The sequence below is a fragment of the Gymnodraco acuticeps genome, unplaced genomic scaffold, assembly GCF_902827175.1.
Source record: "Gymnodraco acuticeps unplaced genomic scaffold, fGymAcu1.1, whole genome shotgun sequence".
Lineage (NCBI taxonomy): Eukaryota > Metazoa > Chordata > Actinopteri > Perciformes > Bathydraconidae > Gymnodraco > Gymnodraco acuticeps.
In genome coordinates, this window is record NW_022989983.1 from 2,108,887 (window position 1) to 2,134,020 (window position 25,134).

Below are 25,134 nucleotides of genomic sequence, written 5' to 3' on the forward strand. Positions count from 1 at the left end.
GTGTTTAAATAGAAATTTGTATTTACATCAATATCAACAACAGAACAAATCTGTAATATACATCCTGTAAAATGACAGCTTATCTTACCTTGAAATAACGAAAAAAACAAACCCTATGATCTCTTGCCTCGTTTTTGCACTTCATTTTAACTCTACAAAGTTTCCTGAAGTAAAAAAACAAACATCTTGACATAAAATGAAGTTATTTCCTGAAAGATAGAAGAGATACTGATATGTCTTGGAGTGGATTGCATTCCATTGGTATTTCTCTTTCACAGCAAAACATGCTTCGTTTGTTTTTCCTGGATGTAAAAACGTTCTGTTTCCAGTCCTCTTCGCTCTGCACTGAACGGCTCTCACTGTGGAGGAACTTCTCCTTATGCTTACAGTACAAAAACCAGATCCATGATATGTACCCCAGTCACCTTCAGACGAATATAATCATTACAAATGTACACCAGAAACCTTGGAGACTATACAGAGATGTGGAAAAATATCTTTGGATTGCGCATGTTGAAAAGGTAGATTCGGCAAGATGAGACTAACAGTCAACAGAAGATGGGGGTGAATAAAATACCCTCGACAGGGTTAAGGGAGGGGGAAACATTGCAAGGTTACATTGAGGAGCAAATTCCTCTTTACTGTACTGTAGACAAAACCCATACACCTCCCCTCACACAAAGCCCCCAAAAATAATTTCATTTTCTAACGTAATCAACCACCTCCGCCATCTTCCAATAAAACCTCCGACCAGCTCAAACCTTCAACTCGTCAGATCCTCGTCACAAGTAAAAGTGCCTCGCTAAAACATGGAATACATGACTTTTTGGAAAATTAAAAAATACAGCATACAGAAAAATGACAAACAAGGGAAGGAAACCCCCGAACACACCTGCAATATTTGCAACGGCATTACAAAAATAATAAAAATCAACCAAATAGGCATTGACCTATGGGACACAAAAATACAACCAGGTCTCATACTTTGTGCAATAATGGGCCTTTAAAAAGCATGTTTGATATATTTTGTAGAATATTTACAATTCATATTCACAGAGACATCTAATACTGCAGTACCATTTGTTTGCTTATAACAGGTGTTAGGATGCTCAGTTACAGTCTAAAGCATAGAGGCGTAGAGTTATTGCTCCGATCTGCATAACGTAGATAACTGTGCTTTATAGCTTCCGATGACTTCAATAATGAGGCGCATCCAAAGTAGAAATAAAAGAAACCCATTGTTGTGAAGGCATTGAATCTCTAGTAAGGCTGTAATGATGAAGAAATATTGCATCGATCTTTGTTCCACACAGAAGCTTCCTGGTAAAGTGCAGCCACCACTCGTTGTACCATAGTTCTGCAGCCTGGCCGTGACGCTGAATACTGCCGACAGCAGCGCACTCACAAACATGCGCTCACACACACACAGACAGACACACAGACAGACACACACACACACACACACACACACAGGTACTTTGTGTTTGTGCATCACCTTCACAGGGCAACAGATTTTGAGGCTTCAATCGGGGATGAAGCCCAACGGTAGTCCGTCTAGCCCCACGTCCTCCAGAATGAGCGGTCTGCTGTGCCTGTGTCACAGATAATGCCGGAGAACTCTTACTGCTTGTGTTTTTGAGTGTGTGTGTGTGTTTAGGTCCAGCTATTCTCGGGCTCGGACCGCTCTGCTGCAGCTGAAAGGCTCCAGATTCTGCCACCGGTCCTCAGCAATACTTCTGCAGAGACAAAAACAGGATATTGTGAGAACACAACTCAACAAAATATATAACATACGTTTACCTATATTCAAGCATTAGGAAATGTTACATATTATCATTTAAAACTCCTATGTTGCAATGTTTTACACACCTGATCAGGTCCCATTTGCATTCTGCCCATTGCCATGGGGTTCATGCCCATCTGGCCCTGCATCTGGCCCTGCATCTGGCCCTGCATCTGGCCCTGCATCGGGCCCTGCATCGGGCCCTGCATCGGGCCCTGCATTGGGCCCTGCATCTGGCTCTGCCGCTGTACTGGCATCTGGCCCATCTGTCCCGCACCGGCCCCGCTGACCGGCCCTGCTCCACCCATGGAGTTGTTCATCATCATGGGTCCAAACTGGCCCTGGCTGCCCTGCTGGGGAAACTGCTGCTGGGGGTAGGAGCTAAAAAATAAAAACAAAACAAGGTTAAACACAGGCCGTTTATCTCAGACAGAAATAAACACAAGGGAAAACCTTATATGATGCTAAAAAGGTTACCATCAGCTTTAAACACTTGAATAATTGATACATTATTTTGCTGAACGAGGCCTGGCGGTACATACTTGCTGCGGGGAATGCCGCCTTGTGTCCAGCCTTTCATTTCTCCAGAGGGGTACATGGCCCCTCCCTGGGGATTCCCCTGCATCCCCGGCATCATGTTGGTCTGAGGAGGGCCTGCCATTCTTCCTTGCATCATGTTTGCTGGTGGGCTACTAACAGGAGCCATGAACGATGGGTCCCCCTGCTGGTTCATCCCTGCAACTACAACAATAAGAACAAAGTTAAAGTGGAACACCCAAGAGAAAATGACACACGTATCTCAGTTAACTCACCGTAGTTACCTCCGTAGTTGAAGCCCTGCTGTCCAGGCTGGTTCATGGCAGGGCCTCCGATGGGGCTCTCCATGCCTCCTGGTGCGGTGACATTTGGAGGAGGGCTGAAGCCCCTTGATGCTGCCGCCTGCCCCTGCCCCTGCTGCTGCTGCTGCTGCTGCTGCTGCTGCTGCTGCTGCTGCTGCATCAACATCATCATCCGCTGCCTCCTCATCTGCATGGTCATCATCTCCCTTTGGCGCTGAGCCATCATCTGCGCGTTCAGGAAACCAGGCTGCAGATAAATATCACACTTTGACATTAACACTTCCAAATGTGCCATAGCAGATGACATTTAAAAAGTGGCAAGTGAAGGCACACTACATTAGTGAGAGTAAGTGCAGATTACATACCTGGCCAGGCATGTTTCCAGGCTGCATGTTGGGCTGCATGCCAGGCTGCATGTTGGGCTGCATGCCAGGTTGCATTCCTTGTTGCATCCCAGGTTGCATTGCAGATTGCATCCCAGGTTGCATTGCAGATTGCATCCCAGGTTGCATTGCAGATTGCATGCCAGGTTGCATTGTGGGTTGCATCCCAGGTTGCATGCCAGGTTGCATTGTGGGTTGCATGCCGGGCTGCATGCCTGAATGCATGGCAGGGTTTCCTCCGGAGGCGTGTTCCATCTTTATGCCTTGTCGGGTCTGGTTCATGAACTGCAAAATATGACAAGATAAAGAGTTAAATATTGAAGTTTTTGTTTTTGTTATGTTAACTGCTGGGTGTCATATTTGGATTATATAACGGAAATGTATCGTAATGAATCCTTTAAATCAGGGGTGCCCAACCAGTCGATCGCGATCGACCGGTTGATCGTGGGGAGATTCCCAGTCGATCGCGATATGTGTCTAAAAATAGAACAACAATATTCTGTTTTATCGTTAACGTCCTATAACATAATCTTCCTGTGCCAGAATAATGCACTTGAACGCATCAAAGCTTTGTGATTGGCCGGCGTGACCCCATGTGTCGGGGCGTGGCTGGTGGGCAGTGGGCACTATTTCGCTGACGTTGTCCGTGTCAACAGGAGTGACAGTCCGCACACACACAAGACCGCAATTATGGCAGAAGCAAAAAAGCCCAAAATATATAATTTTCACTCCGAGTGGGAGGATGATTATTTTTGTATCTATTCCAATTCAAAGTCCATCTGTCTCATCTGCAATGCGAGCGTGGCTTTATCGAAGAAGGGTAATTTAGGAGCGGCATTTCAAAACAGTGCACAAACGCTACGAGACGGAACTCCCTCCTAATTCTGCCCTACGCTCCAAAAGGGGAGGGGCCTGAAAGGACAGCTAAATGCACAGCAGTCCATTTTCACCAGGCCCAACAACAAGAGCAAGGCTGCTACCATAGCACCTTATCGTGTCAGTCACGTTCTTGCGAAACACATGAAGTCTTTCAAAGACGGCGAAGTTGTGAAAGAAGCATTCCTGGAGGCTGCCGATGCGTTTTTGGGGGACAGTAAAAATAACTAGCATTTCAACATGTTTTTGATATAATAAAAACTCAAGTTAGATACCGTTATTAATCTGCTGTAAGTTTTAGTTTGTTTGAACTTATTCATTATAATTATTGTACAAAATGGTATAAGATAAAGATAATAGTCTATTATCAATTCAGGTTCAGAAACTAGTGTTGCTTGCATCCTATTTTAAAAAAGGCATTTATTTTTATACTCTACTAAATGCAACAAAAAAAGGGTTTGATTCTATTAATTTTGTCTTTTTTATTGCACTTTGGCAGCAGATTCCTGTGCAGCTTCAGATCTGAGTTGTCTTATTAGTAAGCCTAATTTATACTTTTGTAGCAACACTACTCAGTTTTATACAAGTAGAAGTGTGTATTTACCTGGTAGTAGGCTGTCAGTAATAGCTACGCCTCTCTATTTGGACTGATAGATCTCGGCAGACTGGCAACTTTAAAAGTAGCTCTGGGTTCAAAAAAGGTTGGGCACCCCTGCTTTAAATCAACATTTGTGAAAGTGTAAATGACAGCTATCAGAGCATAAAACCTATGGCCTGTTCATTCTTACAAAATCGAGACTCTAAAGTCTGACAAAAGCTTATTTGTCATTACTGGAAACAAAAACAATCAACAATTGAAATGCATTATGGCTTTTTTTTAAATAGGGACATCCTTCTCCTGAGACAGCAGTTGACCTGATTTAACTTTATTATAACGTGTATATCTGTGTGTGTGTGTGTGTGTGTGTGTGTGTGTGTGTGTGTGTGTGTGTGTGTGTGTGTGTGTGTGTGTGTGTGTGTGTGATCACCTGCTGTCCCTGCAGTCTCTGCTGCAGCTGCAGTCTCAGAGGCTTGGTGGCGGTCATCATGCGAGGCCTCATCATGTTTGAACGCGGGTTGCCCATACTCCCAGCCATATTAGGGAAGCCCCCAGTCTGGCCCACTTGATTCATCATGGGGTTGAAGTTTCCTGGAGACTGACCATGCATCGTGGAGCCACCATAACCGGGCTGCATGCCCATAGCGGAGGGCCCCGGGGGTCCAGGGTAGCCCTGGCTGTACATAGGTTTTTGGTCCATGCCTAAAGAGGACTCGCGCCCGGGGAAAGGCTCCGACTGCGGGCGCCGAACCGGCCCTCGCTCCTGGCCTTCAGGTCCGTGGTTCTGGGGAACAGACAAGATGCATTTCATTCAGACTGGACAATTAAACTTTAATATCAACAAAAAGCAGATACGGGCATTCATTTTGTCTAACTAGTGATAGATCATTTATTTATGAACTCTGCACAAAGACCATTAAAAAAACATGTTATATTTTCAAATGATATTCTCTTTAATGTTGGAGATGATGAACTTATTTTTTACTGATAAATGATCAATTATTTGTGGATTTTATTTGGTATTATAAATCTGAAATTTAAATTTGAGTATCAAGCTTTCAACTAAATAGCTTAACATTGAATGGACAACTATGCATATATAAATTGAGCATTGCACCCATTAAGTCGTATTTTATATTTCCTGAAGCACAGGCTTTCTGCATAAAGAATAACAAATGTATATATTCCCAATTGTCAACAAAGTAAGTTTTTTTAAGTTTTCATTTCTTGTATATGCTAAATATAATACGTTTACTCTAGTAAGTGAAGTACCTGGCCTACTATTTCAGGGATGCCTAGGGCTCGGTCAATCTCCTGTAGAGCGATAACATCAGTGGTGTTGAGAAGAGAATCCAGCTGGTCCAGAAGTGCCCGTTCATCACTCGGACCCTCGCTGTTGACCCGAGGCCCTAGCAGCTCCTCCAGGGGGTGCCCAAACTGGTCCCTGACACAGGAAACCACACAGGAAAGCTTACACCACTGACTGGGATCACAGAAGCTATCAACACCATCTTAGCTTCAAAGTTGGAAAACATCTAGAAGCATAGGGTGAGGTGCAAAAAAGGTGTACCTGGTTGTGTTAGTCTTTGGTCTGTCCATTCCCATAGCAGAGTCTGGCCAGGACGGGGACCGAGGTGTGGGGCCGTGTGCACCAAACGGGCTCATACCCATACTGGCTTCATTGGTACCTGCAGAGAGGAAAATGGGAAGGTAATGATCAATAAGAGGTCACCTTAAATCAAATTACACAAGTCCAGAAAATGATTCTGATACCGATATTATCTTTATTCATATCATGTCTCTCATTACAGTTCAATGCAAAACATACCCATATCCATGAGTTGCTGCTGCAGCATAGAGCGGGTTTTTCCGGGAACACTGTTGGACCGGTTGATTATGGGTCCTCCCATTGGACCGGAGCGTCCCATGCCAGGGTGTCCTGGTCCGGCCACAGGGCTGCCGCTGGACCTCTGCATGCCCCAGTCGCCTGGTGCCGACATGGGAGGCCTCTGAGGCATTCCCATTCCTCTGCCCATCCCTCCTGAAAGACCAGAAACAATGTTTTATCAGTATGTTTCTCAAGTATTTAAAAAAAAAATTGGTTTAGTTATAAAAATATATAAAAATAATAGTATTATCCCCATGCTTTCTACTCTGTTGATCCCAGGAATCTTGGGCATGCTAAGTTAAAGTCTTTAATTTACTTGTTGGATTGCCTCGTGGCGGACACACACCCATGCCCCCTGGAAAGCCATTGGGAATGGGCCCGGGTCGGATCGGCGTATCCATCTTCTCCTGCTTGATCAGTGTGGGACAGGGAAGGTTTCGTCTGCTGGCCAGCCCCCCTCCTACCGCTCCTTCTCCTCCCATGGGCTTGGCATCCATGGACAAGGCTCTCTGATAGGCACTACGCTGAGCTGGAGGCATGGGGCCTCTTACCCCTTCTGGAGCACACACACAATACCACATTTAAGTTCACATACCAACACATATAGGTTGTGTGATTAACACTGCCCTGACAAGGAAGCATCTACAGTGTGATATTTCATGCAAGACTTATATATAAAACTATCTGATGCCATATGCCAAGGCTTCTATGGCTGTAGTGTCTCGGACGTGCATTATGTTCTGTGTTTTTCCACATTAACCAGTGTTACATTTGATTACGATACTAAAATAGATTGATGGACTCACCATGTAAACTGTCCGGCATATTTCCTGGTTTGTTTCCTGCCTCTTTCCCTGCTCTGGAGTCCGGTTCAGAGAAGAAGCTAGAAGTGTTCCTTGGGACCCCCAGAATGGTCTCCAGTGTCTCCGACTGAACCATCGAGACACAGCAAAGATTAGAAAAACATTCTCTACTGAATATCTTAAACTCAATTTCACAAATTAGTATTATGGGGCATAAGACTCACCACTTCATTCGGCTCCAATTTTACCTTCCCATCCATGCAGTGGGGGTCCGAGCTGGTGACCCCTGGCCCCTGAGCTACTCTCCCCTCCAGCTCCTCCAGCTTTGGCTTGACATCCCCGCCTTCTTTAGAGTCATCCTTGTTGAGGAGGTAGTGAAGGAGGGCGTGGGGCTTCTCCCTCTTCGGGCTGTGTTGCTCCTGCTTTGACTCTGGTCCTCTCGCCCCCCCTGCAGCGACGGGCCCCGGCTCAGCTGCCCCGCCCTCCAAACTGCTCTTCCCAGTGGCCTCGGCTGTGATGCGAGCCACCTCGTCAGGAGTGTTCCCGTTCTGCAGGAGCTTGTGGAGGATCTTGTGCTTCTCCTGCAGCGACTGACTGGTAAGATGTGCGCCGGAGGAAGAAACGGCGCCATGGTTTCCACCCGTGGAGGAGGACACTCCCGTGGAGGAGGAGGGGCTCGTGACACCGGCTGTTCCTTCTTTAGCCTCGGGCGTGGAGCAGGGGCCGGAGCTCGGTGTGTGGTTAGGTGGCACCAGCTCATCCGTGGGGGAGGTGAGGAGCTGCAGAAGCTTCTTGTGGCTCTTGGTGTCCGGGACCCGTCGGTTGGAGTCTCCCCCGGGAGGACCCGCCTCTCTACTGGCTTGGCTGTCAGGCTTTTCGGGCAGCCCCTCGCTGGTGGGGGTGTGCGGATGCTGCTGAGACTCTCCTGCACCCCCCAGTAAGCTGCCTGGGCTCTTAGAGTCAGAGTAGGCCGGAAGGCTGGGTTTACACGGCCCTCCAGCTGCCTGATTGGTGGAGTTGATGCTCGGGGAGCTGTCAGGCCTGTGAGGGGGAGGAGAGGTGAGGGGGGAAGGCATCGGGTTGCCCACTCCCTCACTGATGGCTTGGAGGGCGTTCAAGGAGCTACTGGAGAAGGTGGTGCTTCCTAATCCTCCTCCAGAGTTACCGGGGTGACTGGAGCTCATGGGAGAGTTCATACCTGCAGAGGAACAACCACAGATATGTCAACAATCCAGAAAGGTAACAATGTCAAAAAATACAGAAATGTCACAAAATGTGGTTAAAAAGTTGTGATTTTTTAAAACTGAAATAATGCTACCTATCTTTTCTACCCTGGATATGTACTTTTATTTTAATGCAATTAATTTTCATTATACAAGTGTGATTCCTTCTTTTTATGCAAGATAACTGCACTGTCCCCTTTGCTGAAACAATGTACCTTTCACCGCTGTGGGACGAATAAAGGATTTCAGATTTCTGAGGAAGTTAGATTTTTGACATGTAATAGTCTTCAGGAGTTACAAAGTTGTGGTTCATACCTCCAGGAGAGAAGGGACCTGCACCCATTTTTGGGCTTCCTCTGACTCTGGGTGAACCCATGACGTTGTGTGGGGGGCCATTAATCCCTGGACTGGCAGGGGGGGGACTGGTCATCCCGTACCCTCCACCTCCGGGTCCGCCTCCACCTCCTCCATGGAACTGACCCATCTGCTGCTGCTGCTGCTGTTGTTGCTGCTGCTGCTGCTGTTGCTGCTGCTGCTGCTGTTGTTGCTGCTGCTGCTGAAGCATACTGTGGTGGCCCATCTGAGTCATAGGCCCCATTTGGTTCATGGAGTTCATGGGGGAGTTCATTGAATGCATGGAATTCATCTGATTAATTTGACCCATGTTGTTCATCTGATGCATGGGACTCATTTGATTAATCTGGTTCATGGGATTCATGCGGTTGCCCCCGGTGTACGACGGCGCTCCCCTCTGTGGCATGTTGCTCTGCTCCGCAATGCCGTAGCCTCTGTTCATGCCCCCCGCTGGGCTCATGTTCATCTGTTGGTTGGGGTTGTTCACAGGCACGGTTTGAGGCCTTATACCTGCTCCCTGGTTGGCTCGATAACCATTTTGCTCCCTAAAATGGAATCCATAAAGTTAATAACAGAATATGAAACTAAGCAAGACAGTTACCAAATCTTGGAGAGCATTTAAAACATGTGTACCTTTGTAGCAAATGTGTGGAGAGGTATGAGTGCGGTTCATTGGTGCTGGGATTCCTGCAGAGGTCACTCCTGGTCTGGGCTGTGACTGGGGTGCCGTCAGCGAGTGAGAAGCGGTAGAGAGGGGTCTCCGCATGACCATTATGGAAAGCTAGAGTGGAGAAAAGGAGAATTGAAAACACAAAGAATAGCAAGTCAAAGCCATTCAAAAAAGTGCTAATAATCAGCCGTGCCAGGTTGAAGAAGTAACTTGAATAAATATCCATATATCTGATATATTCTTGCCGTTTGTGAAATAATCAATGCAACACAGATATGTTTTTCAGAAGACACAAAGGAAGGCACGGTAAAATGTGTTGCTCAACCTTCACTTGCTAATACCGGTCACAATAAATCTTCCATATAGATACTGTGCAACAAAAAGCCCTCCAGTGGTCAACGTCTAAAAGCTCTTAATGTGAAGCTAACCCAATTAATTCTGCAATAACAGCTGCTAAAGTTCGACAAAGACAAATGCAGGCTGCTGTCTGTTAGATAAGTAAAAAAAAACATGAAGTCAAGAGTGATACTCATCGTGACGTATGAATGCATCGACGTAACACATGTTGGGCTACATTCCTTGAATACTTTAGTTAATGATCAAATCACACCTGACACCTTTAATAATGGCTCAGAGCTCGCCAATGTCTGTTACCATGCTGTCATTCTAATCCATTAATGTTAAAAACAAATGCAAATATAAAGTTGCTGTAGCATCTGCTGATGTAGCACCAGATGCATGAATGCTATGCTTTTTGTGTTAGTGACTAGGGAGGGAGGTTCAGATTAAACATACCATCTTGATAGTGCCGTTTGTAGGACCACGGTTGTCCCTCACTTCGGTTGAGGAACATCTGCATGCAGCGCCTCACCAGGTCCTCCCAGCCCGGGCGCATAGTGGTGCTTAGAGAGGCCTGCTGCTCAATCTCAATCAGTTTACCTGCAAGACAAGATAAACCAATGGGATTACACAAAGGATGATGATTTATGGAGAACTATAGATGCAGTGAGTATGGTTTCGTGTATTTAAGAATCTTAGATGTACATCTCTAAATAACAAGAATGACATGGCTTTAAAGGTCCCATAACCATAACAGTACAAGTTATGAGTATAAGTGGGGACATTCTTTTTAGTACACAGCATCATCATATGCTAGCTCACAGTGCCTAAGAACATATTTCCAAAGATCGTGCCACCTGATTAAATGTGAGAAATGACTTTCATCTTATAGAGATAACACAGTAGAAACTTACCAGTGAGTTCATGGCGAGTGCTAAATCTCTCCGTCCTCTCTACATGGATAATGCGTCGTGCCACACAGATCATACATGACTGCAAATCTGAGTAAAGAGACAACACAATGATCAGTTGAGATTCTGGACAAATATAATTTTGTAGGTATGGTATTATTTGCAACATCTAGGCAAAAATATACCGAAAAATACAGTGGAAGGCATGGCAACACACGTAAATGTAAATGTATCTACAAGGTAGCTGCTAGTTAAATCATAACTTCAGCATTATTCAATGGAATTGAACTGGAATCAGTAGCCACATTTTAACAGTTGTATTTTCACATCATTTTAATCTAAAATAAAATACAAGATAAACCTTTAACCCCATAGGGAATTCAGCAACAGCAACAGGGGAATGAAAGAAATACATATTTGAAGCTTTCATCCGTGACATTTACCTTCTCCCTCCTCCATCATGGCTCGGGGCTGAGTGAGGGCGAAGCACTGCATGGTCTCATAGCGCTGGCCGCCCGGCCTCTCTTCTGGCATCCCATGACTTTGACCGTGACCAAAGTTGACCAGCATGCGACAGTTGAAGGTGTGGCTCTTCTGCCGGGGTGCCTCTCCGCTCCACGATGCCCCGTTCGGTGCTATGGAGAGAAATTGGCAATGGGTGAGCAGATGAACACGACTTCATACGTGTGTTATCGAGTACTCATGTTCATATATTTATACATCTGTGTGATTGAACCCTTGTCTCACCATTAGACTTGGGCAGATTCTTGTGAAACTCCTCCCTGTCCTCATCGTGGATGATATTATACACGCTGGTGTTGATAAGCTCCTCCTGCTTGTACTGCAGGTACTGCGTCACGTTGTCGGACACAAACACAATGTTGCCCTCTCGGTTGACCACAAACAGAAAACCGTCCAAGGCCTGAAAACATAGGTGCCATAAAAAATGAAGAGATGATGATTAACTTTATTTAGTTACAATTGATGCGCCTCTATTAACCAGCTGAGACACTTCTATCAAGTTTAAGTGAGCAATGACAGCAAAGCACTGGCACAGCATATGGACAGGCAGGTCATTATTGTTGCCCCCCCCCCCCCATGATTGTCCCCGAGCTGACCTGTAGGAGCAGCGGTCCCAGATGGTCCTTGTCAATGACCCCCTGACCAGTGGAGGACACATCCGCCTTCTGGACATCGTCATCACTGCAAGTGCTCTTTCCTGAGGACAGATGAGTAATTTAACAACAGTTAAATATGCCAATGGATTTGTATTTGTTACTTTATACATTATAAATCATTTCCATGGTGTGACTGGACTAGAACAACTGTGGTTCAGAAGGAAAGACTAGTGACCTTCATTCTGAGAAATGCACATGACCTGCATGTTTTGTTGAGTGACAGTTTAATACATTTTGTATAATGGTGTTTTGCCTATTGTACAGTTTGCTGTGGGTGCTTTCTTTATGCAAACATAATTGTCTTTCCAGCCAGCAGGTGGCAGCATGAGTCACGGATGAATAATTAGCATGCCTTTCTATTTTTAAAACCAGCATGTGTCTGAGGCTTTGTTAGATACCACTCTATATAGCAGGGCCATCTGTGGCGCGGACACTGAGCAGGGCGACAAATAATACCACTCTGGATTTAATTCAATTTCCAATTCAAACTAGCTGTTGTCTGAGCAAACAGAGAAAGCAGAGGCTAATTTGATGAAGGAGACAATGATCGCAAAGATGTGTAAACAGGGGGAGGGAAAAGGTGAGTTAAATGGACAACAGACAGAAAAGAGAAGAGAAAACAGGCCCTCCATCATAGCCATCCTGTAACTATGGCAACCTGGCTGCATAACACCGGGGCCAGCAGTAGCCAGCTGTGACCCTCTGGGTAGACTCCAATATTATTGCTCTTTCTCTTCCTCACCCACTTAACCTCACAGATATAATCTCAACGAATGTAAAACAGGTGGAAAATATCCTCCTTTGAATATCCAATCTAATGTCAAATCTGCAAAACGATTGGAAGATGGCCCGAGGGCAGCAGCGACTGAATAAGGTCTGATTCCTGCGTCACCACTAGTGTCATTCGTCTCGCAGCGAGGAGCACGGTTTGGCACTAACAGATCCACACTGTCACTGACAGCCTTGAGCCACGACCACCAAGGACTGGTCTCAATTACTGGTGTTCGTTTACCCCCAGCGATACAAAACGCCAAACTGACTGTCAGTCTGAAGCCGCCTGGCCATGAACCAAAACACCACTTCATCACGGCATCATCTGTCCTGCAGGCTAAAAGAACCAGCCCAACTAACGTCCTTGTTTACCCCCCATAGCAAATACTAGAAAATAAACATGTAAAAATAAATTATATAATTCCATTAGTGATAGAAATTTATTTATAACAAACAAAATAAATAATATGAATAATAATAATACCTCGACTTGTAAAAAACTAAAACTAAGAAAGGTTTGGCTTATTTGTCACAACAACAGCCCCATTCAGCTAACTTAAACGATACAAAATAAGGTTTAATAAAGAAGGCTTTAAACTGCGGTCACAAAACTGTGTGAAACTGCAATTCATATGTTTTAAATAATACATTTAAAGTAAGATATTTTGGCTCCAACATGCAGTGGCACTAACATTGGGATGGTTTATTGAAAACTCATGTACTTGCAAGTTATAAGCTTCAGCTAAATGTAATGTAACAAATGCAATAAAAGTAATAATAATGCTAGTGAGTGTGTGAGTGTGTGAGTGTACAGTGTGGGTACCTTGCTCTTTTATTTGTCTGATCTGTCTCACAGTCTCTTTGAGGATGGCACATTTGTCAGGCTTGACGTTGAAGCTGTCAATGTTGGAGAGATTGGCAGAGATGAGCTCCGCTAGCTCCTCGATGTACTTGCTCTCCTGTTCCCTCCGACGCTTGTCACACCTGCCGAGGCGCCAAGGGGATTAGACACGTTACTATGACAACCTCACCTCCCCATGCCCCGTCCGTATGCAGGCCATACGGCCTTGGCTGGGATGCTTCGGATACTTCGATGGCAGCAGAAGACATACGTTTGAACCAGATGAAGGGGGGTAGGGATGTTTACCGGGGGCAGTAGGGAGGAAGCGACCTCGTGCACTTGCTGACATTCACACCGAAAACAGCAGCGGACAATGATTGATTTGCGACTGACAGTCAACAGAAGTTACAGTACTCACCCTAAGCCTGGTGTGTCACAGGTGGAGAGTTTACGTTTGCGGTCGGAGCACAGCGGCTCCAACGAGTTGTCTCCTATGCCACTCATCTTCAGCGCATATCAGCCCCTGAAAGCACAAAACCGCACATCATATATACATGCATACACACATACAGGGAGCGCAACATGATCAGAGGGAATTAACTGGGAGTGTGGTTTTATATGCTTATGTGTGTGGTATAATCAAATCAAAGGATAAGTGTGGATTGGGACATGCCTTCAGCCGTCAATTCTTTGCAAAGTTCACTTTTTATCCCAGGCAAACCTTGAGAGCTCAGTGTCAAGTAATGGGGGAAAGAAATAAAGAAGCTACTGAGGTTATAAATAAAGTGACTTCTGAGGCGAGAGTAGATTGTAGATTCCCACAGATTTATGAGGGTAAACTATCCAGTTAGTAAAGCAGCCTTGGTTCCTGCTTAGCGCCTGATGGGAGTGAAATCTCATCTGTTCCACTGTAAGGAGCGACTGATGATGATGTAGTGATTTGGAGCCTCGGGGGAGATGGGTCATTCTGCGTTCAGCCAGCTTGCCCGCTAGAACGATACCACTCTGCTAGCAGCGGCAACACACAGCGCGCACAAACTGTTTCCAGAACAGTTTCATGTTCAGGCATGTCGCAGCACGGTATGCAAGAGAGTTTTAGCTGCTGTCCCAGCTAGAGACACATTTTCACCAGCCTTCCTCTCTGTCTAACTGCATGGGACGGCACTGGGGGAAAAAAATACCCACTGCTTATGCACGTGGAACCCAGAAACAATCCAGGCGATGGACTAGTAAGAATTATCCCCTTTCCGCTCTCTCTTTACTCCGCATTCTCCATACTAGGCCACATCCGCTCTTTATTCCAATAGGGTTTAACTGCTGTTTCCTCCCATACCATCCTGAGGCAGTCCCTCCCTCCCTCCCTGGGTGTAGCAGTACTGGGCTGTGGACCCTGCCCTTGTTGTCTTGCTCTGCCATTGCCCTGTGTCTGACCCCCTCAAAGTTCACGTTAGAGGAAACCTCTCTAACCAGCCTCTAAGGTCACTGCTCTTTTCCGATTCCCACCCAGAAACACACACACACAGAGCTGTAGCATGCTGCTTCACAACCAGATACGACTCTATGCTCGACTCTGCGTCCGCACACAAAAAAACAAAGTCTTAAACACAGAGTGAGCTCATTCCAGAGTGGAAAAGTATAGAACGGATGGGAGCCATTATGCAACTCCTACTCCGCAAACTGCAGGCTAGGACACGCAGCCCATTCACCACTACTACTCCTACAGGAGCGCCAAGTCTCAGACAAGCACTCCGCGCCATAAATCTGCAGCGCATGCTTGGTGTCCGTCTACCTTTCACCACCCCTCTCTAAAATCTGCCTGTCCTGCTCTGGCTGTGACTCTCAATGCCTTCCCTTCTCTCTTTCTCCCTTCCTTCCTTCCTGCTGTCTGTCCTAAGGCTCACCTCTGCAGCAGTGGAGAAAGATGACATCAGCCCTCAGTCAGCCTCAAATCCTGAAAACGGAAAACAAGCCGAGCTGGGGGCCTTTCTGAGAACAGGGAATGTATGGCTGTGTACACAGTTCTGGTCATGGGGGAAAAATGTTCAGTCTGTTTGTAACTTCACTTAAACAACTATGTTTGTAAGGAATTTAAACTACACGACACAATTTACATTGAAAATAGTATGTGTCATTTGTTAATTAATTCTGCTCTTTCCAAAAGACTTTGACTGCCTGAAATCTAAAAAAACCCACGCACACAGCACTTCTGGAGCAGAGTTAGAGATTGCGAGCAGCAGCCAACCAAAACCACAGATGAGTCTCAACAGGCCTGGCAGTTTGCCACTGACCTGAATCAGCTTCATTTGACAATGTGAAACTTGCTCAGGGACAAGATGAGATATGTCAGACAAACCATCAGGCAAACAAACAACAGCTGCCAACCTGAGAAATACAACATATCATAGTTAAAAATAATACCATTTCTTAATTTTTTGACGGACTGTCTACCTGGCAAGTGTGTGTGAGTGTGTGTTTTTCAGTGGCGAACCGTGTCTATCACAACTGGACCTTCTGTAGACACACACACCCCCCGGCTTTATAATGTCCGTCTTTTCACTGAATTGTCGTCTTGAAAAGGGTACTCACAACAATTCCGCAACAACTTCATCTTCACCTGCTGCACTTGCCATTTCAACGTTAAAAACAATAAAGCTGCATGAATTGCTTTGTGGCATTCATCTCTAGATCCACTGTCTCGAGCCAGTGAACTACCGGGCCTCTAGAGCAGTGATTCTCAAACTTTTTTCAATAATGTACCCCCTTTGAAAAAAGAATTCAGCCAAGTACCCCCTGATCAGCGCAAAAACTATTTGTTAGGGAAGAAATGCCTATATAAAGAGATACAGTACAGTGCTGCACCATCAGTGTCTGATTTATTAAAACAACAACCTTGTAACTGAGAAACACTTAAATGCTACATTTCAAATGTTTACAATCCATCACTAAATTCATGCCCAACTAATTTTAACATCATGCCATAACACTAAGACGACATTAGTTGCATTGAACTGATCTTTTTAATAAGTTGTACTTACAATGTAGTGAGAAACATGGGCTTGTGCTTCACTGAGGATCTTTGTCATTCTGACAGGGAGGCAACCTGCAGTTATTACACTTCGCGTTTTGAAATATGTGTAACTCTGTCAACATAAAACCCACACTGCTCAAACTTCCTTACTTTTCCTAAAATTGGTATTTTTATCTTTTTTTTTTCATTAACATAATAAATCTCACGTACCCCCTGCAGTACTCCAACGTACCCCTAGGGGTCCACGTACCCCCATTTGAGAACCACTGCTCTAGAGCAGGGATGCCCAACCTTTTTTGAACCGAGAGCTACTTTTAAATTTGCCAGTCTGCCGAGATCTACCAGTCCAAATAGAGAGGCGTAGCCATTACTGACAGCCTACTACCAGGTAAATACACACTTCTACTTCGTATAAAACTGACCTTTGTACGATGAATACTTAATAAAATACTGCAGATCCTTTATCTTACCTCTTTCTAATCTACACACATACAAGTATTTAACTGCAGTTACACAACAGTGTTGTTGATACAGAGTTGGAGTTTATTCACACGTCACATACTACAGTGGGTAATGTTTTCAAGAAACATTGGACAGTGCTGCCACATGTGACACAGGGAAAAAAGAAAATACTCTGAACCCTTTCTTTGCCATTGCATACAAATAGTGTTGCTACAAAAGTATACATTCGGCTGACTAATAAGACAACTCAGATCTGAAGCTACACAGGAATCTGCTGCCAAAGTGCAATAAAAAAGACAAAATTAATAGAATCAAACCCTTTTTTTGTTGCATTTTATTAGAGTATAAAAAGAAATGCCTTTAAAATAGGATGCAAGCAACACTAGTTTCTTAACCTGAATTGATAATAGACTATAATCAATTTAAACAGAACAGATCTGAATGTTTGCATTCTTATACCATTTTGTACATTCATTATAATGAATAAGTTCAAACAAACTAAAACTTACAGCTGATTAATAACGGTATCTAACTTGAGTTTTTATTATATCAAAAACCTGTTGAAATGCTACTTTTATTTTTACTGTCCCCCAAAAGCGCGTCGGCAGCCTCCAGGAATGCTTCTTTCACAACTTCGCCGTCTTTGAAAGACTTCATGTGTTTTGCAAGAACGTGACTGACCCGATAATATGCTCTGGTAGCAGCCTTGCTCTTGTTGTTGGGCCTGGTGGAAATGGACTGCTGTGCATTTAGCTGTCCTTTCAGGCCCCTCCCCTTTTGGGAGCGTAGGGCAGAATTTTAGGAGGGAATTCCGTCTCGTAGCGTTTGTGCACTGTTTTGAAATGCCGCTCCTAAATTACCCTTCTTCGGTAAAGCCATGCTCGCATTGCAGATGAGACAGATGGACTTTGAATTGGAATAGATACAAAAATAATCATCCTCCCACTCGGAGTGAAAATTATATATTTTGGGCTTTTTTGCTTCTGCCATAATTGCGGTCTTGTGTGTGTGCGGACTGTCACTCCTGTTGACACGGACAACGTCAGCGAAATAGTGCCCACTGCCCACCAGCCACGCCCCGACACATGGGGTCACGCCGGCCAATCACAAAGCTTTGATGCGTTCAAGTGCATTATTCTGGCACAGGAAGATTATGTTACAGGACATTAGGCGCATTCACACTGCGGTACTTTTCCCACAAAGGTTCATGTGAACTTAGTTCATGTGAACTCTTTTATCGCGTTCACACCAAAAAGAGCCGGTACTAAAATTAGTTCATGTGAACCTATTTACCCCCTCGAAAGTCCCTGCTAGAGAGCCGGGACTTTCGAGCGGCTCTTTTGTGAGAAAAGAGCTACATTTCTAATTGGTTGGGCGGATTGCAAACCACGCCCCGTAAAACTCCCAAAAAGTTTTGTGAAGCCGCCATTTTATTATCCTCGCATTAGCATTATTATTTACACACAGCATCTATTGCACGTCTGTCCGTCCTGGGAGAGGGATCCCTCCTCTGTTGCTCTCCCTGAGGTTTCTCCCATTTTTCCCTTTAAACTGTGGGTTTTCTTCGGAAGTTTTTCCTTGTACGATGTGAGGGTCTAAGGACAGAGGGTGTCGTATTGTCATACTGATATTTTGTACAAACTGTAAAGTCCACTGAGACAAATGTAACATTTGTGATATTGGGCTATATAAATAAACATTGATTGATTGATTGATTGATTGATTATTAGCATTAGCATTAGCCCAGCGCAGAAACGCAGAGAGACTAACTTATGACAATACAAAATAAAACATGGGAGCGGTGGAGATGAGGAGGTGTCGGCGTTCTGGCGATTTACTCGGAAGGCTTCAGTAGAAGCCAGTCCCTAACTTCGGGGACTTCCGGCCGGGGACTCCGGGTGGCAGTATACGCCGTGAAGTGGTTTGCGGCCTGCCAGTAAACCCAAAGCAGAAGAAGAAGAAGCGGCTTCATTTGCCTAATCCACCCCCAGGGACTTTTTCCAGTGTGAACGCGATCTGTACTTAGTTCATGCGAACTAAAGAGTTCACATGAACCTTTGTGGGAAAAGTACCGCAGTGTGAATGCGCCTATTAACGATAAAACAGAATGTTGTTGTTCTATTTTTAGACACATCTCGCGATCGACTGGGAATCTCCCCGCGATCGATCGGTCGATCGCGATCGACTGGTTGGGCACCCCTGCTCTAGAGGATAGAAGGCCCGATATCAAGGATATAGAATACCTTGGTGAAGGATATTCTACCCAGAGACCCAGAACAAGATCTGATTGGTTGCTTTCTTTTCTAACACAAAACCACTGAAATGCGTAGCATGGTCCGAGAAGGACAAACAAATCAATGTAACACTGTAATATTCAGTGTTGGGCAAGTTACTTTTAAAAAGTAACTAGTAATAGTTATAGTTACTGCTCTCAATAAAGTAACTGGTTACTTTATTAGTTACTAAATTATAAAAGTAACTAGTAACAAATTACTTTACTTTAAAAATAATAACAATAAAAATACAAGTTTTTGTGTTGTTCGGTGGCACCGTAAGAGAAAAGACAACTCCCCATCATTGTAGCAATTATCATTATGAAATGTAGTGGAACAATAAAACACAAAAGATATGTTTAGACATTTTGACAGGCATCTTTATTGTAGCCTCAACAATCAAGTGGACAATGCTTTCTGTCCTGCACAGTTTACATTTGACCGTAATATTTGTTGCGTCCTTTATCCCCACAAATTGAAAATAGTGGTTATATCTCCAAGTTGTAAATGCGCTGCTGCTCTCGCTGATACTTGCATCTGCCATTGTGTGTGTGTGTGTGTGTGTGTGTGTGTGTGTTGGTGGTGGTGGGCGTTGCCGTGTATGTGTGTGTTAGCAAGTAGGCTTGTTTGAGACAAGCGAGACCTGCGCAGTTGCGATCAACGTCTTCCTAGTGCGTTGCATGATGGTTACGGCCCGTCCACACAGCGGCGTGCGTTGAAGCTTCCAACGCTTCTGCCCATTCACTTTGAATGGGGGGACGTCACTTTTAGCCGAACTGCATTTTGGGAAGCGACGTGGAGCGTTGCTGGCGTAGCTGGCGTCAAAAGTTGAGCAATGTTCAACTTTTGACGCCTCGACGGAGGCGTCAGCCAATGAAATCCCGTTTATTCAAATCTGCCAGTACAATCGCTAGCCAATCAAACCGCGTGTATGCTGGGAGAGACTGCGCAGGTCATTTCCTCATATTCAAACAAATTGAGGGAAAATTCATTGTAGCGATAGTGAATCACCCGGTGCTGTATGATCAGTCTCTGTTGATCTACCGGGATACAAACCGGAGGAGCGAGGCATGGAGGGAGGAGGCAGAGACAGTGGGTGAAACTGGTAGGTTTTCGCCTGTTTGGGGATTTTATATCCAGTTTACTTCGTTTTAACATTGCTATTGCTTTGTATGTCGGGGGCGGGAGATTCATGTGATTGGTTGTTGGTCGTGTCGCTCGCAAAAAATCCCCAAGCTTCAGATACGCCCACCTCCAAGCGTCAACGCACGCTGCTGTGTGGACGCTCCGTTAGTCATTTTGTCCGACTTGCTCTGGAGGCTCGCCTACATGAGACGTTATATAAAGTATGAAAACGGTAAGCAGTGCAAGTATAGTATAAAATATATAGATATTAATTTCATGATGATAAACATTGTGGAACAATGATGAAAAATGGGAATGGATGTGGTGACGTAAAACTGACACAAAACAACAACAAACTTTTGCCGAGCCAATTGGAGAGTTTCATCAGCAGCACGGGGTAAAAACCACCAATGAGCGCTCAGCTCGAGATACCAGCGAGTCGTTTCCCATCAAGCATTTTGCTTCCGCAGCCTGTGGAGAGGAACTGCGCCGCCTCGCCGCGCCTCGCTGTCAAGGCTGCGGGCGTCTTTGTCCCGCGAGATTTCAACGTCTCAGAGCAAGTCGGACAAAATGACTAACCATCATGCAACGCACTAGCAAGCCGTTGATCGCAACTGCGCAGGTCTCGCTTGTCTCAAACAAGCCTCTAGTGTTTGTGTGTCTGTATTTTCCCCATAAGGCAAGACCCGCCCAACTCTGTCTCTGATTGGCTTACCCTGAAATGTTATCCCGCGTTAACCAATCATCACTCCTCTCTGGTCACTTTCACTTTTCCATGGTACTGTGAGAGGACATCACTGTATTTGCCTGTAAATTACATCCGCAGGGAGATTCGGTTCAGTTGGATCATATAATGTAACCCATTTAAATCACAGTAACTATAACGGCGTTACTGAATGGGAATAGGTAACTAGTAACGTTATTAGTTACCGCAAAAGGTAGTTGCGTTACAGTAACGCGTTTGTTTGTAACGCTATCGTCCCAACACTGGTTACAGATCAACAACACAGATACCATTCTCATTTATTCATTTTATATACATTTTATTTAGGGATGCACGATATTGGTTTTTTGAAACCGATACCGATAACTTCCTGCTTCTCAAGACCGATACCGATAACCGATAATAATATAATATATATATATATATTAAATGTACCTGTAGTTTTTGCACACCTGGTGGTACAAAAAAGACTAGTAGTGAGCAAATGACATGAGCATTACTACTATGAACAAAACAAAGCCAAGAACAGTTTTGACTCTTCAAAGTGACCATATTTATTTTCCCAAACAAATCTGGCAAACTTCTTGCCTTTTTCAAAAGCCTCGTCGATAGGTAAAAGCCCCCGTGCCTTTGCAGCTGGCTTTGGATTCGCTGCTGGGTTAGCAGCGCAGGCGTCTTCGTACGCTTTTAACACACCATCGTAGCGATGGCGATGTTTCAGGTGACTAATCAGGTTGGAAGTATTATAGCTCGTTGCCTTTTTCCCTCCTCGTGGAACTTCTGCATTTGTTAATACAAATAGCAAGCGAACTATCTAACTCTGAAACTTTGAAATAGTCCCATACTACCGACGACGTGTTTGTTTACTGTCCTGGCTTCACGGCCGCACACCATTTACGTCACAGCCAGGCATGAGTTAGGGAGCGCTGGATTTGTGAAGAACTCCCCTCTTCCTAAACCACTAATACCACAGTACTGGCAAAACGGGAGGAGCCGAGTGAAAAACAAGCGCCCCTCATCCCAATCCACCCACACCGCAGTATTTGTTTCTTTTTTTTTACCCAAAAAATATATTGTATATTATCGGGGCTATTAATACTTTTATCGGGTTTATCGGGATGACGTCATCATTCCTAATATCGGGCCGATAATTATCGTGCACCACTAATTTTATTTATATAATAAAATCGATTTTTTGTTTGTTTTATCTGAGTGTTCCAGGGTATTTCCTGAATACCTTGAAGGCCCTGACGGTTCGCCACTGGTGTTTTTCTTTAAGTTATACATCATGCTCACCTTGACCAGTAGAAGCCCCAGACAAGCTCCATTCAGGGTCTAGTGTCGCTTCAATGTCTTAACATCTCCTGGAAAGAGAAAATGGAAAGGTCATGAACTCTGAAAGTCTTAACGTGACTCCATAATGGCACTGCCATTTTTATGTTTAGCTTTCACAGAAAATCATGAAAAAAAAAAAACTGATTTCTAAAAATGCACAGGAAGCCACTGCAGATAGCATCCTGTTTGCGTCCTCCCCTCAGCCCGTTCCACTGCGTCATCACTTCCCTTTCCTGGAAATGTTGCCACTGATCCACCCTATTTACATATTCTGTTTATCAGGCTAGACCCCTGTCGCCTGGATCGTACTCGCACACCTTGATTGATATTAGCTGCTGGCCATCAGAGGCTTACACAAGCGTTTGTCCTCAGTATTAAGAGAACAACAAAGTGTGGCAATTATTAATCTATCCCCAAAACGGCCAGAAATCCCTACACAATTATCAGGTGGTGGCTAACTCTTAATTTATATCCTGATGGGCCAATAAGCTATCCTTACTGAACACATGACTAATGTTTTATGTGTTGCTTGGTCATTATTTATAGTAAAAAAAATGGTTATGTCTCCTCTTTATCCTACAATTAGAACATATACACTGCTTTCAAAACGTTGAGATGTCAGACATGCGATATTAAGTATTATGTCAAAGCTTCCATAACCTTCAGCACTTATAATGCTATTCATAATCACAGTAGAGAAGGCCCTCTGGGGGTTTGTTGTTTTCGCATCCGAGCAATTGGATAAGCTGTAATCAAAGCAACATAAAGGAATCTCTCTTGAGCTGGCCACTATCATCTATTTTACAATGTCACACTCAAATTTCAGGATTTAAATGGTTTACTTTCATTTTTCTAGCCACATTTTCATATCAAGGGACGCGTCATATGGTCCCAACAGAAAGTGTGGCCTGGCTTTCAGTGTTTGGGTACAAACTGATCCCAAAACCAGTGACCTTTAGCACCATCCTCCCTGTCACAAGCCTGTCACATGTTCTCTCCTAATGAAAATCTAATAATAAATCACACTCAAATTGCTCATAATACAGCTACAATTTTGCATGGCTTTAATGAAAGAAACCTCCTCAATTGGTGTTAAATGTTAAACAAAAAAACACACTAGCATTTATTGGTAGCCTTAATAGTTTCTAATAAAACAGTCTAACTCACAATAACCACAGTAGCTGCAAGCCTGCATCCTACTGCCCATCGTGTGTGAGTGTGTGTGTGTGTGTGTTCCTCCATCACAGACCACTGATCACATCAGGCCTGAACGTCAAGCTGCTACTGAGCTAATGCTGCAGCTGAATAATTTATCGCAGAGAAAGAGAGAAAAGCGTTCCCTGTCTGTCAACTGTCCAAACACAGCTTAATAATTCTGAATCGCCTCTTACAAACGCTACAACAGCAAATCACCAATTCACAGAAACTAGGGTGAGAAAGCAGTGTGTAATAATAATATATGGGCATCTTATCCAATACAATTGTTAAACTGTGTGAACTCCTGTGTTTTGTGTCCTTGTTTATTGACACATGAACAAATACACAGCAGTAACTTCTGGAAGGGAAATGTAATTCAAACCGGGGGATATATGGTGTGAATATGGTCCGCAGCAGGAGGAGGAGTCAAGGCAGATTGAGTAGAATAAAGAGGGGGAGGAGGTGGGAGAACTGGGAGGGGAGGGGGAGGGGAGAAGAGTGGACACGGTGCACGACATAAATAGTGCTGGGTATCCATTGGAAAAAATGTAGATACTGGTGGCAATGGATATTTGACATTGACATATTTGACAGTAATCTACTTTGTTTTTTACGTTGTATTGTAATAAAAAACTAAAGTGTGATATATACTGATTCCTCATTGTATTTTAAAACTGCTACTACTTAGCACACTCATATAATGTATACATTTCAATCAGGAGATACTTCATTTTGTTTAAAGAACATTTATTGACACATGTCATATGATAAATGTTAAGTCTTTGGCGATTAGACCCCGATCCTGAAATGGTATATCTAAAGGGGGAAATGCAGCCGTAAGCATATAGGGAACCCCCCGGGGTCTAGACACCGGTGATGATGCTGAAGATCTGGATTTGATGAGGAGATGGGATCAGGGGCGGATCTACCGGGGTGGCATGGGGTGTTAACTGCCACCCTAAAAAATAGCCTTCCCACCCCAGCTGGCATCTTTGTTTTGAAAGAAAAGTTGTGGCTCATCGGACATTTATGAGAGAAAATCTCTAATGTCCGAGTGCAAGTGAATGCAGCACAAGACGCGAGTCTTGTAACCCCTCCCCCGGCCCTGGCGCGAGCTTCGAAATATGATTGGCAGAGATTTCATTTGAACAGGGGGACAGCGCAAAACGAGAAGCATTCGGACTCAAGTACATGGAAGGAATGAGGTATTTGCGGTCTACAATGACAGAGAAGAGACTGTGAAGTTTGGCTGTACTTAGCATTGAATCAAAACGCACTAAAGCTTTAGATCTTAATAAGTTTGAGAGGCGTTTTGCTGAACAACATGGTAATCGCCGCATTCAGCTGTAATAGGCATGCTAACTTGAGCTCTGCTCACGGATGATTCGAGCATAAAAAACTGTTAAGATGATGACCTTGTATGTGTGTATATATATTTTTTTCTTTGTGGGGGTCTGCCCCCAAAAAACAGTTTTATGTCCTGAGAAAGTCAAATAAGACGTAAAAGTTTACACTGCCCAGCCAAAGAAAAGT

General features: G+C 44.4%; 1 protein-coding gene across 8 annotated transcripts in view; it reads right to left on the minus strand.

The window, feature by feature from the left end:
- Window positions 1–25,134, minus strand: part of LOC117543727 (nuclear receptor coactivator 3-like) — a 42,423-nt gene continuing 17,289 nt past the window's right edge. Inside the window, exons 2-24 of one of the 8 annotated variants that reach the window (XM_034212223.1) lie at window positions 22,366–22,433; window positions 21,061–21,152; window positions 13,876–13,980; window positions 13,440–13,600; window positions 11,786–11,886; window positions 11,415–11,589; window positions 11,111–11,302; window positions 10,671–10,757; window positions 10,213–10,356; window positions 9,381–9,528; window positions 8,709–9,292; window positions 7,395–8,368; window positions 7,174–7,297; window positions 6,684–6,923; window positions 6,308–6,520; window positions 6,050–6,167; window positions 5,752–5,923; window positions 4,910–5,263; window positions 2,988–3,290; window positions 2,596–2,869; window positions 2,326–2,524; window positions 1,870–2,164; window positions 1–1,736 (exon numbers count right to left, since the gene is read on the minus strand). In XM_034212223.1, the coding sequence (XP_034068114.1) occupies window positions 1,725–1,736; window positions 1,870–2,164; window positions 2,326–2,524; window positions 2,596–2,869; window positions 2,988–3,290; window positions 4,910–5,263; window positions 5,752–5,923; window positions 6,050–6,167; window positions 6,308–6,520; window positions 6,684–6,923; window positions 7,174–7,297; window positions 7,395–8,368; window positions 8,709–9,292; window positions 9,381–9,528; window positions 10,213–10,356; window positions 10,671–10,757; window positions 11,111–11,302; window positions 11,415–11,589; window positions 11,786–11,886; window positions 13,440–13,600; window positions 13,876–13,961 (4,956 nt within the window). In that variant the 5' untranslated portion in view covers window positions 13,962–13,980; window positions 21,061–21,152; window positions 22,366–22,433 and the 3' untranslated portion in view covers window positions 1–1,724. The remainder of the gene's footprint in view (window positions 1,737–1,869; window positions 2,165–2,325; window positions 2,525–2,595; window positions 2,870–2,987; window positions 3,291–4,909; window positions 5,264–5,751; window positions 5,924–6,049; window positions 6,168–6,307; window positions 6,521–6,683; window positions 6,924–7,173; window positions 7,298–7,394; window positions 8,369–8,708; window positions 9,293–9,380; window positions 9,529–10,212; window positions 10,357–10,670; window positions 10,758–11,110; window positions 11,303–11,414; window positions 11,590–11,785; window positions 11,887–13,439; window positions 13,601–13,875; window positions 13,981–21,060; window positions 21,153–22,365; window positions 22,434–25,134) is intronic. The other 7 variants (XM_034212227.1, XM_034212228.1, XM_034212226.1 and 4 more) reach the window with 7 other exon arrangements.